This window comes from Channa argus, chromosome 1 (assembly GCF_033026475.1).
Source record: "Channa argus isolate prfri chromosome 1, Channa argus male v1.0, whole genome shotgun sequence".
Taxonomy (NCBI): Eukaryota; Metazoa; Chordata; class Actinopteri; order Anabantiformes; family Channidae; genus Channa; species Channa argus.
In genome coordinates, this window is record NC_090197.1 from 35,007,123 (window position 1) to 35,022,060 (window position 14,938).

Sequence of the window (14,938 nt, forward strand, 5' to 3'; positions counted from 1 at the left end):
TGGATCCTTACACAGCATTTGTCAAAGAAACTACTTTTCCTCTTCTAGATGTTCCTACAATATGCAAAAAAAAATCTAAATAATGTTATGTGCTCACCTGTGGGCGAGCAGTATCCAGATGTAGTGGTCCTGGTCTTGGTCTCATTCAGCTTAGACACGCTATTGGCTCTCATCCTCGGTGTCAGCCTGTTTTCTGTAGGTGTTGATGTGCGCAATCCAAGACGCAGAGCAGTCTCAGCTGACAGCCGTTGTGAAGAAGTGGAGCTCCGGGTCACTGTACACTCTGAGTCACTGCGGGCTGATATGGAGCCAAGACGGGTCCTACGAGGCTGAGCCAGCATGTCCAGTCGTGACATTCCCTTCCGACCAGATGGTGGCTTAGAGGTGGAGCTAGTGGTGGATACCTCAGAAGCCACAGACACCCTGTCTGCATCAGCTAGATCCGTATCAGATGTATCCCCTAGGCGGGCACGGCGGAGGAGGGAGGCTCTTGTAGGTCGGGGCTGAGGCAGTGAGGCCTGCTTGTTTAGAGAGGATGCAGTGGCTGCCTGTAGGGTGCGGTTGGTTTTGGAGGAACCACTGGCAGAGGTCTTAGCAGACTTGTTATCAGGTTTGGAAAGAAGGACCTCATCTGAGCGTCCATGTGCTGAGTGCCCCAAAGGTCCAGAGTAGGTTTCCTGGTCTGAGGAGAGGATGTCAGAGATGGGGAATGAGGAAGTGTGGTCATCATCAGTGAGATCCAGAGAAGGCTGGCGTCCTCTGGAGGATGGCTGAACAGATCGGCGTACATCAGTTCGGCTTGTCATCTCCACAGTTCTTGTTTTAGCCTTCCTCTCTAAGCGTTCACGAGCACTTGTATTAGTGACACTAGTCTTGGATGATGTGCTCACATTGCTCTTCTCCCGGTGCATACTGCTGAGGGAACGTCTTTTCTGTACACAACCAGCAGCTTTCCTCTCTGCCTCTCCAGCTGCATGACTAGCTGTGCTGGCCGTGTCTACATCTGACTCAGGAGAGATGGAGTCCGTTCTACTAGGAAAAGCAGAACCTGAACCATGAGCAGTGATGCCTGATCTACTATTTTTCTGGTCTAGTTTGTTTTCATCTCTTAGCTTGGCCTCCAGGAATGCCATGACAGCTTCTGTGTCCTTCAGCAGTGTAGCAGTATCCATACTGCCCACAGAGTCGCTACGTTCCCTCCCATTGCTCCCTTTGTTGATGCGTGGAATAAGCTCTGCAGGGACATTAGCGCTGGGCTTTTCAATTGTAAAGCTGCCTTGGCGCACTAAAGGCTTCCCAGACTTCTCTCCTTCTCCTGTTCCTCCTCCTTTTCTTTCTTGTGACCTCTTTCTCCTCTCAGTGGTGCTAGAGGTTCGGACAGGAGCCTTGGATGGAGAAGAGGTGGAGCTTTGCTTCCGTTTACTGGTCATCTCACCTTCATCCATGGGCTTTGGGTACTCTCTGTCTCCCTTTTTCTCTTTTTCTTGCGGTTCAGTGTCCTGTTTCTCTCCAATCTCAGACCTCAGAACTTTGTTGCTGGATTTAGCCCGAGGGTCATCCACAGGAAGCTGGGGAAGGGTCCTGCGTTTACGGTCAGCCAGACTGGAGGAGGATTCCCCTCTTTTAAGCGGTGCACCAGACTCAAAGGGATCAGCTTCTGGAGAGTAAAGGACAAGCCCACTTAGCCCACTTAAGATTCAGGATTTTTTTTTACATGATAGCATATTCAAGTGAGTGATTATCATTAATATCATTGTTTTTAAATTATGTTTCCAAGAAAAATGTATATGATTAGTCTAAACATTTCATTTAGGCCCATTAATTCTCTAATGGTAAAGTGACTATGTGCCTCTCTCTTTATGTATGAACACGGCTGTCTCTGCTCCTGAGCCCTCTGGATCTGTCCTGGTGTGATTGGCAGCTAAAGAAGCCCACTGAGAGACCCAGCTTGAGTCAACCGGAAGAGCCTGAGGGGACATGAAATAGGGAAGGGGTGACAAGAAAGAAAGAAACAGAAACAGAAATAAGTAATGTGAAAATAAACCAGTTTGTGAAAATGAAGGGCAGGGACACCAAGGCAAATTCCTATATTTAAAATGTTCTGATTTGAAGCTAATTGGAAGTGTTAATCTGACAAATACTGGGTATCATAATCATATTTGGAAATTTCATTCTACAAGCTGTTTATGATATTAATGAAAAGGACATCTATATAAATGCCATAAAACATTGGTAGAGTGGTTATCAGTGCTTATACAGACTGTCACCACATTTCTTGGAAATTCCCAGGGGGGTTAGCATGTCTCTCCTCATCTTGGTCAGTCTCATGGAGAACTAGCCTCCTCCTAAGTCAAAAACTACGGGAGTAAAGTAGTCATGTCATTGGAATTATAATGATTCACGTTGTGAAACATACCCATAAATTTTTACAGACTGGCTCATATGCTAGTCTAACTTAAAGGCACAATGCAAGTCAGATATAATTTTCAAACAATAGCATTACATAACATCAATACTGAAGCAATGAACCTTGATATATAGATTCATATGAAAGGCATGGGAATATATACAGAAGCACAAAGAGAAACAAGGGACAATCAAACAAACTAAGCAACAAAAAGTAAAACTAGACATACTGTAAAAACAAGTTTTTTACCTCTTTCCCTGGCCCTGCTGTGCTCTTTTCTTTTCCTTCTCCTTTCAGGTCTGAGAGAATAGAGGAGTCCTGGTTCTGTTGGACACCAAACACCTTAAGACATTGAAAAGAAGAGAATAGCTGATAATGTGGTGAAAATATTTGCAGAGTAACAATGCATACAAATCTTATGGCATAAGTATGTGAGTACGGTATTCCTCATCAAACATAGCAATATTATGCTACAGTCCTCTTCATGAACAAAAGTAAAGGTTCTGAATTTAAGCACCAACCTGCACTTGATAGTTAAGTGTCATGGCAACAAATAGAAAAATAGAAATCACACATACACACATGCACACACAAAATTTACCAAAAGGAGAGAGAACAGTTCAGCAAACGAACTGTGAGCAGTGTACCAATTAACATGTCAGCTAATTATAGGAATTTGCGTAACAACCCTTCCAGTTTCCAATGTAATGCACTCAGACTAACAGTGACTTGAAATACACCCCACTAATTATATTACTGCTCCTCCTGAGGTAACATGTCTACAACTCTTAATGACATATGTGACACTGTAAAATGCCATTTAGTAAAATTTTAATTATGGGTAATAGCGTCTATTAACAGTGATTTCCGAAAAACAGCAGATATGCTTCCAATCCTAACTACTAAAATTGGTAAGTTGCAATTAAAACGCCTTCTGAAGTTCTGTTTAGCACTCTCTGGTTGTGTTGTACCTACTGTATTTAAACAAATGTTTGGTTTTCTACAATTTTAGCCAAAGCCAATAAAGCTTACTCTTTTCAGCCTCCCTGGAGCATTGTTAAATAAAACAGGGCAACGCTTGACAAGTCTCTCCAGGCTATTACAAAAGTATAAGGATTACCATGTGATAGCTTTGTTTTAGTGGCAACAACACAAACTAGTCTCACAAGATTTGCTAAAAGTGCCAACGTAGGAGGTAATAAAGACACCATTTACCTTGCTTTGTTCTGTGTGTGCATTGTCAAATTCTCATCTTTAAAGATACTGCAGAGTAACATTGAATGAGACACGTATATTGCGTTATTTTGCAAAATTGGAAAAGAGAAGTAGCTAAGGCAGTTAGAGGTATCTAAAATTTAAACCTTTTAGTAAAAAAGGGAAATGTTAGTTATCCAAATAACTTCCATTTAAACTTTCAAATTATTGTATTATCTAGATATTGTATCTAGATATGAGATATGGGGGAACAGCACTGATTTGACATGATCATGAAAAGAAAATATTTTTCTGTTTGCAACAAACTTTAGCTGCTTTGAAGGTAACTTTATTTAACCTCACATTAACTAAAACTTGATTACATTAATTAGATTGGCAAATTAAATTCATTCCAGAGTAGTATAACATTAACAAAGCAATGGAAAACAGAGCTATGGACCATCCGTGGGAATGAGAGCTAAGTGGAATGGGATTTTGTTGCAATATTGTGCTCAGTAGACAGTACTGGGTAAGCAAAATGCTTTATTACAAATTGGAATTCTGTGGCATAAATTCATAATAAAAATGTCCCCTTTAGAGCACATATAAAAACGAGATTCTCTCTGTTTCTTAGCTATATTATCTAAAAACTAATGCAAGAAATAAGTAGTTCTTGAATCAATTAGTAGTAGTATTATGATGAGGTAGAGGCAAGAAAATATCCTATATGGTGCATGCAGTTGCGAACATCTCTGAACACTTTTACCTTGTCTATCATGCGCCTGGCCTCCTCTTCTTCAGGGTTCTTGTTCTCCAGTTCAATAGTGTAGGTTCCCTTATCACTGTGGTCGTCCTCTGCGTCTCCTCCAGCTGTTCCTGGACCTCTCCCCACAGCCGAAGCGTCCTCACTTGGGCTGGTGGGGCTACCTGTTGCCAGCCCGGTGCTGACTGAGCTCCGACCAATACTTGGGTCCTCTGACCTCTGCTTGAGGAGCACACGGGCAGCTGTAGGGGCACCTACAGTCACTGTAGCTGGTATTGGAGCAGGAACCTTACCTTGTAGAAACAAGACATAGCAGAAATACAAATATAGGAAAAACATACCTAACATGTTTTTGCAGAAGATCAAAACACAGAGACAAGCTTTAGTACCTGAGTTTTGATTATAAATGCCCAAGGTCATGTGTGTTATGTGCAACAACAGTAGTTGTAAAGTAATAACAAAAACTCTTGAATAAGGATGGATTCTGGATGTGTGTGTATTAGTCTTTGTGTTTATTACCTGAATCTGAAGCTGTAGTTGCAGAGGTGGAAATGCTGAACACTTTAGGATGAGATGGAGGCTGAGGACACAGTCCCTCTCCACCAGTTCCTCCTCCCAGCAATGGGGCAGTCTGGGAAAAAGAATATGACCGGCGCTTGCGTGGGTTTTCTTCGTCGTAGAACTCAATCATGAAGGCAGTGCGGGTGCCAGTGGCTCTGGTACCACTCACGGTTATGTTCCCAACTCCTGCTCCTCCTGATGCTCCTCCTCCTCCCACGTGGCTGTGTGCAGCTTTTAGACGCTCCTCAAGGGCATGGCGGCGGTTGGCAAAACGCAGGCCCAGGCCATTCTCAGAGTCACTCTGGGTGCCATCCTCATGTTTGCTGCCTAAGATAAAAAAAAAGAACCAATGGTAGATATGTTATAGTTTGTCAAAAAACTACACATTGTAGTACTGCACATTGTAATAGTAAATATTACATATTATCATAATGTACTACTACAAAGTTGATGTGTGAGTAGCTTGGTACTACTGACAACAGCTGAGGCTTTGATACTGTAACTAATGATAACCTAAAGGATGTTACATCAGATAACATCATAATGGGTGCAGTGGTATAGCAACAGAAAACAACTACTATATTATGCATGCATTAAATACAATACAGTATAAATATGAAGCCCAGCAATATGCTTGGCTGTTTAGATGTCTACTAAAATTAAGGAACCATTAAGAAGAAGAAAAGATCCCATATAATCCACATGTTCCCGAAGTCACATCCATTGTGGATAAAGAAACAAGAAACAAAAGTTTGCAAACCATTACAACCAACATGAACAATTAAATTTTGGTTGTGGCCTCAATGAAATCATTCAGCTTTACAGACAGAGCCTAAATTCATAATGCCTGGCTTACCTACCGCATTAGTGCTGTTACTACATTTTGATCAGTCTGGGTCACATCAGCATCTCTACTCAGTGTTGTGCAATGGCAGTGTGCCACACTAATCCAGACATGCCACCCACATGGTTACTGGCCCTGCCTACTTCACTGGGGACAAAGTGCAGTGAGGGGGAGGGGAGGAGGACAACATGGAGGAGGAAGAAGAGTAGGAGGCTAGATGTGACTGTCAGTAGGGAGGTGAAAGGGGTAAAAGCATAGAGGAGGGGATGAAAAAGAGAACAAGAAAATAAAAAGGAGAAGGCTGTACAAGGAAAGAGGTTTGGGAATGTATAAAAAAGGATGGTGGATGGGAAAGGATATAAACTGGATTAAGACGGAGAAAAGCAAAAGGCAAACAGAGAGCACTCTTAACTGCATTCTTATATAATGCAATAGTAAGCTGCCACTAGAGCCGGCAGCCAATAACACAATAAGCCGGTCAGGTAACAAGCCCAAACTTAGTGAAACGGCATATCAGACACAAGACGGCATAACTATTTTCATGGGTGATATTTAGAAAAAACTTCACTTCACATGATAAAACATTGCACCGCCTCCGTTCTTGGCAAATGCAAATACTATTCAATAATTTCTCTCATTCTTTCTCCAACTTCACACATGCCTAAAAGAAACCAGTGTAAACATGATATCATACTATAAAATCAATCTATATTATACAATTTACACAAAATATTACACAGTCACTTGTAGAACAATTAAAGGCATCAATTTTACCACATTTTACAAACCCAATTCAAAAAGTTGGGACAACGTGTAAAACGTAAAAAAAAAAACAGAATACAAGAATTTTCCAATCTCATCAACCCATATTTTATTCACAAGCTAACATAATCAACATATAAGATGTTAAAACTGAGATATTTTACCACTTCATGAAAAATATTAGCTCATTCTAAATTAAATCTAAAAAAAAAAGTTGGAACAGGGAAAACAAAAGGCTAGAAAAGTAACTGCTGCAAATAAAAATAAAGGAGGAGCATTTGAGAACTAATTAGGTTAGTTGGCCAGGTCAGTTAAACAAGTCAGTAATATGACTGGGTATAAAAGGAGCATTTCAGAGAGGCAGAGCCTCTGTATGTAAAGATGAGCAACAAACTGCGTCTAAAAATTGTGAAACAATTTCAGAAAAATGTTCAAAAGACATTGAAAAACCCACCATCTACAGTTTATAATATCATCAAAGATTTAGCGAATCAGGAGGAATCTCTGCGTGCAAGGAACAAGGCCGAAGGTCAAAACTGGATGTAAGTGATCTTTAGGCTATGCGTTAAAAACAGGCATGATTCTCTACTGGACATCACTGCATGGGCTCAGGAACATTTGTAGAAATCACTGTCTACGAACAAAGTTCACTGTGCAATCCACAAATGTAAGTTAAAGCTATATCAAGAAGAAGCCTTATTTGAACATGATCTAGAAACGCTGCTGTGTTCACTGGACCAAAGCTCATTTAAAATGGTCTGAGGCAAAAGGGAAAACTGTTCTGTGGTCAGGTTAATCAAAATTCGAATTTCTTTTTGGAAACCATGAACGTCGTGTACTGTGGACTAAAGAGAAGCGGGACCATCTAGCTTGTTTTCAGAGGACAGTTCAAAAGTCTTTATGTCTGATGGTATGGGGGTGCATTAGTGCCTATGGCGTGGGCAACTTCATCAATGGCATCATCAATGCTGAAAAGTACATAGAGATTTTACAGCAACATATGCTTCCATCCAGACAATGTCTCTTTCAGGGAAGGCCTTGCATATTGCAGCAAGACAATGCTAAACCACATACATACATCACAACACCATGGCTTCACGGGAGAAGAGTCTTAGTGCTGAACTGGCCTGGCTGCAGTTCAGACATTTCACTAATAGAAAACATTTGGCGCATCATAAAACAACAAATCCAGCAAAAAAGCCCAGATCTGTTGAATAGCTAGAATGGGACGAGATTCCTCTCCTAAACTCCAGCAAATGGTCTCCTCACTTCCCAGATGTTTACAGACTTAACATCGCCCAACTATTTTGAAATGTGTTGCTGCCATCAAATTCAAAATTAGTTAATATTTTCCATGAAATGGTAATATGTCTCAATTTCAGCATCTGATATGTTGTTTATGTTGTATTGTGAATAAAATATGGGTTGATGAGATTTGCATATCATTGCATTCTGTTTTTATGTACCTTTTACACATCGTCCCAATTTTTGAACTGGGGATGTAAGCTGATTTACTATCAGCGTGATAGTACAATGAAATATTATTGCTGGAATGTATTTCCAACTATGTACTGATCCAAGATTTTTCAGTAACCAAGGCAGGAAAGATAAATAACATTCTAGAAACTCTCCATGATGCTCCATGAAAAAAGAGAATGCTCACATAATTAAATGGACTAGAGTGATTTGCCCAGGGAATCTGAATTAGTCAGATGCTTTAAGGTTTTTTCACGTTTGTCTTTATACCTTGATCTGTATTATACAGTATATCCACTTGAAAGTCAAACTCTGTATGAAAATAAAGTAGGAAAAAAGGAACTGATCTGTTTACTTGTCTTTGGTACCCTGTTTTATAATGTGTTTAATAGGGGCACTAGGGGCACTGTGCGCTCTAAAGAAATAAACTTAATGTCATAGTCGTGTTAAGAGGGGTAATCTCTCATCTTAAAACTTCAAATTTATGACTGACAGTCTACATTAAAACTAAGAGGTATCTGGTAAGGTTAAGATTGGGGGGGGGGGCAGTATAGGTAGTTTGGAAGATAGGAACGTTACAGTATAGCAAAAGACAAAATGATCTTGAATTACAGGTAATGCAGGACACAATATTTTTAAAGGTTGACCACTATTAAGAACTACATATGAAGTTATCTGAGTCTCCCAAGTCTCACAGGTTTGGTAAACTATAATATTAAATTGCTGGTGTAGCTTTATAAGTACTGCTTCTTTGGGGTATAACAATAGCTGATGGCCATGGGCATTTTTACAGTTTGAGTTTACAGCTCATTTGTCACATTTCACTATTCATTTCTTCCGCTAGCTTTCCTGCATTTCATCATGATATAAAATTCATGCATTTTAATGCATACATTTAAAAACAGGAAAATTACAGCATACAGGGAATATGATGAGATGGCAGCCAGCCAATACAATAACATGAGGAGATCAGCAGACAAGGAGACAGAAACCCAGCTCTTTCTAGCTGTGTGCCCCACACAAAGAAGCCGTTGGCAGGGCTAGAGGAGAACAGAGATGTCTGTGAGAGTCCAGTGCTCTGCCCCACTTGCCCCGCCATGACTCACACTGGATCTGCCCTTTGCGTCCATCGCTGGCTGCATGCATGAACACATGCCCCACACAGTTGTATACACATCCAAAACAAAGTTACACTTACTTTACATGCATGTTCAGCTGCACAAACAGACAAGCAAACATGCTACTAAAAAATGCATTGAATTCTGTGTCTAAGCCTAATAATGAGGTTTAACCCTTGTGTATACATTAAGCCTTTGCTAATACTGTTAGTAAATATCACTTCTACAACAAGTAGTAATGGAAAATTACAAAAAAATTGTTTGCCATATACTGTTGTTTGACACTGTTCAGAATCAAGAAAAAGCTCAGTTTAAATGCCAAGCCTGATCGAAATACAAGACAGCATATAGTAAGATATATGGTTTAGATATATGGTCTAAACCGCTTATTACTGCAAGAAGAGAAACACTCACCTTGATGCTTACAAATCAGATGCTTTGGCTCAGTTGCCTCCTACTAATTTCTTGTCAGACCTCTGCCTGGTCCCTCTATGACACACCCTAAGCACATCTTACATGCCTCTTCTCACATTTGCGGCACTGCTTGCCTGCAGATCAGTGCTGAGCATGTCTTAAACAAGCACACGCAGCAAATACAGACGCGACAAATTTCAGCCACATTCGCTCCTGAGCAGCACATGCTTCACACACGCACTCAGTCAGCACTGAAATGTCTCGCTCCTGCAGCTTTCACACAACCAGACACAAACAGATCCTTGCTGCTGGTTTTTGCTATTTATACATTTATGTCTATATTCTCTCTTTCCCTGCCATCATTTCCATCGCTGTTACTATAACAACTATCTGCCAAAAACCGCTTTCTCCTTCATTGGGACCTCCCTTTCCACTTTCACTGCAGTCCAGGCAACCAAGCCCTCTTCCTCTGTCTCTCTCCTTATTGCCTTTCTTTGTCCAATCACCTTTGCTGTTATTGCTGCTCTCAGCATTAAATTGGTGATTTTTCCCCATGTTCCCACAGTTTTGTCACACCTTGCATATTTCCAGCTGTCTGCATGCCTTCTGTCTATCCTTCAAGAATAAATAAGCCATAGCTTTATCTTGTCTAGCAGTCAAAAATGTCAACTAAACAGTCAGTCAGTGAGTGAAAGAATCAGCTATCACTGTAGGCAAGCTATCCGCTGTTGCGACCATGAACTCACATGCATGTAGTAATAACCCTATCTAATGAATTAGCTGCCATGCATTCCAATCTAGCCTCACAGATTTACAATTTCATCAGCTCCTGGTGCTGGTCACGGCCCAGTACATGTCAACAATATCATAAATTGGCATCCATTTAATAAACTCTTAACCAGCATGTAGTCACCATAGTTTAGTTTCAAGCAGAAAGTCTATTTCCAAACAGCACAAAAACCAAACATAGCCTTGCTCAGGCCCATTCCCACAAAGACCCCTGGCTTCAAAAGCCTGCTCACCAGTTGGCTGCTTGCAGCTAAAAGGAATAAAGAAACACGAGGAGCTTGAAGTCACTGGAATCTCAAACCTAAGAATAGCAACCAACACCACAAACTTTACTAAGTAAAATTTAGAAATACACACTGACATTAACTACCACAACTAGCTTATGCAGGGTGTGTGGTTCTCACTGGATATTATGGCAAAAAAGTGAAATTTGGTTTGCTTCTGTAAGTTGGTACTCATGACTCCTGACTTGTCATTGTCAGAGCAGTGGAGAAGCAGATAGAGGTGTAAATGTTTCTGTTAGTATTGCCCAGTTTGATTAACATTACTTAAAATACTTCAAAGAATCCACCTAATCTTCACATAATACAAACATGTAAAAAAGGTGTGACACTTAGTGTGATAATAAGTCTGGTAAAATAATTGATAACTCCAGTGGCAACATCATTGCAAAGTTTAAATGAGAATCTTCTTTTAGAGAAGGGAAGAATGGATAAACGATCAAGGAAGTAGCACATAACCAGAACAGAGTACAGCAAAACCTTTTACCCAATTGGCAGATGGAGTAATGTTAACAGGAAAAAACCTCTACCTTTCAGCCTTTTGAGATGGACTGGCACATCGCTCTTGATGCTCTTGCTGTCGTCTTCCGTTGACTCACTGCGCACCAGAGTGGGGTCATTATGGGCCAGCCAATCAGCCACCTTGCTCTCTGATGCCATCATAGCTGCTTGGAGAGTGCTTAGGTCTCTCCCTCCTGTGCCTCCACTTCCCGCTCCACTCCTCTTGGAGCGAGATCTGTGGTGGTCAGATGTAAACTTTGACACATGATCTTTAATGGTGACTTTTCCTGGAGAGGTGTTGTCAAACTCTATGGTGAAGGAGGCATGACCTTGGCCTGTGGAACAGATAATGCAGTTTTGTTTCTGTGTCAGTGAGTACAGCTAGAAAAATCGATGTACATAATTGACTTCTATGTTTTGTAAAGTGTGCTGTACACCAAATCAGCTGACGGCTTCTGTTGCTGAATGATTATCGTCTCTTTTAACCTTAAAGGAGTAAGAAATATTTTTCACAATACCTAACTTGTAGCATTGATTTACTATCTATATTTTTAAAAACCATAAAAGGACTTAATTGTTAATGCAGATATCATATCTTTACACTGTGTTTAAACTCTAAAAGATAAAACAAAAACAAACAAAAAAAACACCCAATATTTATACAGAAATGCTTGTATTTAACAAGAGTAACAATAAATGCACATATGCTTTACCTCCGGCAGCATGAGTGGTAGTGCCCTCTGTGTCCTTGGTGGGAATCTCATGGATGCCATTACTTGCTATATGACCTTCCTTGGTGGGAATCTCAAGGTAACTGGAATCATGAGCAGTGGGTGCATAAATGCTGTCCCCTTTATCGTTCTCACCTCGATGAACCTCTTTGCTTTCTGCATATAAATAAACATAAAAAGCAAAAAAGTTTAATGATTTGAAGTTTGATGTTTTTGAGTTCTATTTTTAAACACGGATGCATGCATAACCTGGTTCCAGCTTGAGTTTATCCAGGTTATTTACAGTGCAATTATGTAAAATATTTCTCTATATACAGATCTGTATGAATAGTATAGCAAAAATAGGCTATACCACATTCTATTTATAAAGTTATAAAAAAGAATGGGGTACGTACAATCATACGAATATTCTATTCAGGTTATCTTTAGTGAAAGGTACAAGAGTGAATATAGCCACAGTTTGGCACCACTTCTAGCCAGATCTTGCAAATAGGAAATACCTTTCTTAGTTTAAACAACACAACACAACCCGAGCCAGTGTAAGAAATTAATTCTTAAGTCAATTATCAATTCATGAAAATGGAAATTCATGCTGTGCCCCAGATGGACCAATTCAAACATGGTTTGCTCTTCATCGAGTGTGCCTCATCATTTATAAGAATTTCTGTCTCTTTCTGGGACAGCAAGTAGCCCTATGGCATAAAATACAAATACCTCTGTAAAAAGGAACACGCAGGTCTCTGTGTCTTTAATTTTATATCTGTCCTATAGACACACACAAACATACACTCAGGACAAGATGTTGTGATACAGCTCACCCAACTGCTTTAGGGGATTACAATATGGAGCACTTATTTTCTCATCTGTTCATATTAACAAACCGGGCCTCTATGTGATCTGAAAATGATAAATTGTACTTTCAGAAATTAGAAGGGCCATCTGCTTCATGTTGGAGAGCTAATGTAGCAACATATGGCATTTGGCCATAGGAAACAAGAAAGAGAGACTGTTTTGGACAATGTATTGACTCTAAAATAGTGAGTAATAGTAATGTAAAAATAAAACTATGCGGCTTAAGGATGTATGAGACAAATAGGACTGCAGACTCAAAATGCTTGTTTTTACTTCAATGTTATCACTGAAGAAATCTTGCTTGCATAAGCTTCTTTGCCATTTTCAGAACATCTACAACGTGAATTACAAATGAACAAATATGTTGAATGATGCAACAAGGTAATCAGAAAAAAAGTCAACTTCTATACAATTGTGTAACTAGAGGGTAACATTTCTTTTTATTCATATCTACAGTATCAATTTAGGGAGCTTTCGAGTAAAAACAACTATGTAATCCACAGAGAAATAAATACATTAAATGACACTTCTCACTTTATCTGCTCCTACCTTAAAACAATAAAGCAACCAAACGTCCTGTATCACACACTTGTAATAAAATGGAATAAGTGTGAATACTATCAGACCACAATAATAATAATATAAAAATAATATAATAATAATAAGTAGTAGGGGCGGCTATAGCTCAGTTGGTAAAGGCAGTTGCTTACGGACCACAGGGTGAGTGGTTCGATCCCCGGCCCTGGCTATATGTCGAAGTGTCCCTGGGCAAGACCCTGAACCCCTAACAGCCCATTCCCCCTCCCCAGCGATGCAGTGCTGGTCCAAGCCCGGTAGAAATTGGGGAGGGTTGCGTCAGGAAGGTCATCCGGCGTAAAAACTGTGCCAAATCAACATGCGGACAATGATCCGCTGTGGCGACCCCGAACTCACGGGATAAGCCGAAAGGAGAGTAGTAGTAGACTATCAGACCACAATAAGTCACATGGCTTCTCTAGGAAACAACTCACAAATTCTGTTAAGTTTCATAAATTAGTTTAATGTCATTCATTTAAAAGCCATACAGGTCGAACTACTGCTGAACGTGCTAAAGAATTTTTCTTTCTGAGCTTATAAACATTAAAACCTTGGGATTTATAGAATCTGCTATAAGTCATTTACAAAGACTACAACAGATGCAGCTTTACAAATGACATCCTGGAATAAGTGGACATTTAACATACTTACAAAAAGGCATTAGCTACAAGACAAATTTGACTTAGAATAACAGGCAAAACTTAAAATAACATTGCATGTATAACCGATGCAAATTAGAACTATGTTAGAAATTAAGGCTAATAAAATTCAACTGACCAAAAAAATCTTTAAGATCCACAGGTAATGAAGAGATAGAAAAGAAGGTGGCTGTCACAACAAAACAGAGTTCAATCGGACTAAAGGTTCTTTTCCAACTTCATTTGTCACAGTAAATGGAATTGAGAGCAATACTTACTAGACAATTAGAGAATGGTTTGCTAGTGATAGCTGCAGTGTTGAGTGAGTGTGTGGTCTGTTCGAATAGTGTGTATGAGTGAGTGTGTGTGTTGGGAGGAATGGGGGAGCTGGTCAATGGCATGACCCAATCAACCTGAGTGACAATACATAAGGAGGGGTGTAGGGAGCTCTGACAACACAGTCTCTATATTCAGATCGGGAAGGACACACACTAAACTTAACTGACACACTCAAACAGAATTGCTTCCTGCTCTAAATCCTTTCTATTTCACTTCCTTTTCGGTCCTATAGCAGTTCTATGCAGCAATAAGGGCTTGCTATTACAATTTTAAGAACACTACTGAAAAAAACTTGGTCTGATAAGACTTTTGACACTAAGGTGCATTTAAGATATTTAAAAAAAATTCTATGCAACATACCTTGCACAATGCTGCTTTACAAAACAAACAGCATCACATCATCGATTCACCACTCAGTCTGAACATCAATGGTCAAAGAGGGTAAAACGGTTTCCACTCACCCAGTTCCATGACAGAGGTAGCTAATCCCATTCTCCAGATTTTTTTGAGTGCTTTCAATGTTTCTAATTACCCCACCACTCTTGCAGAGATTTACTCTAAAATGCATCCAGAGTTAATTTTTTCTAGTCTCACTTGCTGTACTGAAACCCATAGCAAAATCTACATAGTATAGCGTGTGGTTACTAATTTTTGTTAAAACAGCAAACACACAAATTTTTCCTTTCTAGCCT

At 39.9% G+C, this 14,938-nt stretch overlaps 1 protein-coding gene across 1 annotated transcript in view; it reads right to left on the reverse strand.

Moving 5' to 3' along the window:
* cep170aa (centrosomal protein 170Aa) overlaps positions 1 to 14,938 on the reverse strand; it is a 42,281-nt gene that overhangs the window by 6,819 nt on the left and 20,524 nt on the right. Inside the window, exons 9-15 of the mRNA XM_067515577.1 lie at positions 11,824 to 11,997; positions 11,140 to 11,445; positions 4,884 to 5,252; positions 4,368 to 4,657; positions 2,657 to 2,749; positions 1,850 to 1,967; positions 98 to 1,657 (exon numbers count right to left, since the gene is read on the reverse strand). Of these exons, the coding sequence (XP_067371678.1) occupies positions 98 to 1,657; positions 1,850 to 1,967; positions 2,657 to 2,749; positions 4,368 to 4,657; positions 4,884 to 5,252; positions 11,140 to 11,445; positions 11,824 to 11,997 (2,910 nt within the window). The remainder of the gene's footprint in view (positions 1 to 97; positions 1,658 to 1,849; positions 1,968 to 2,656; positions 2,750 to 4,367; positions 4,658 to 4,883; positions 5,253 to 11,139; positions 11,446 to 11,823; positions 11,998 to 14,938) is intronic.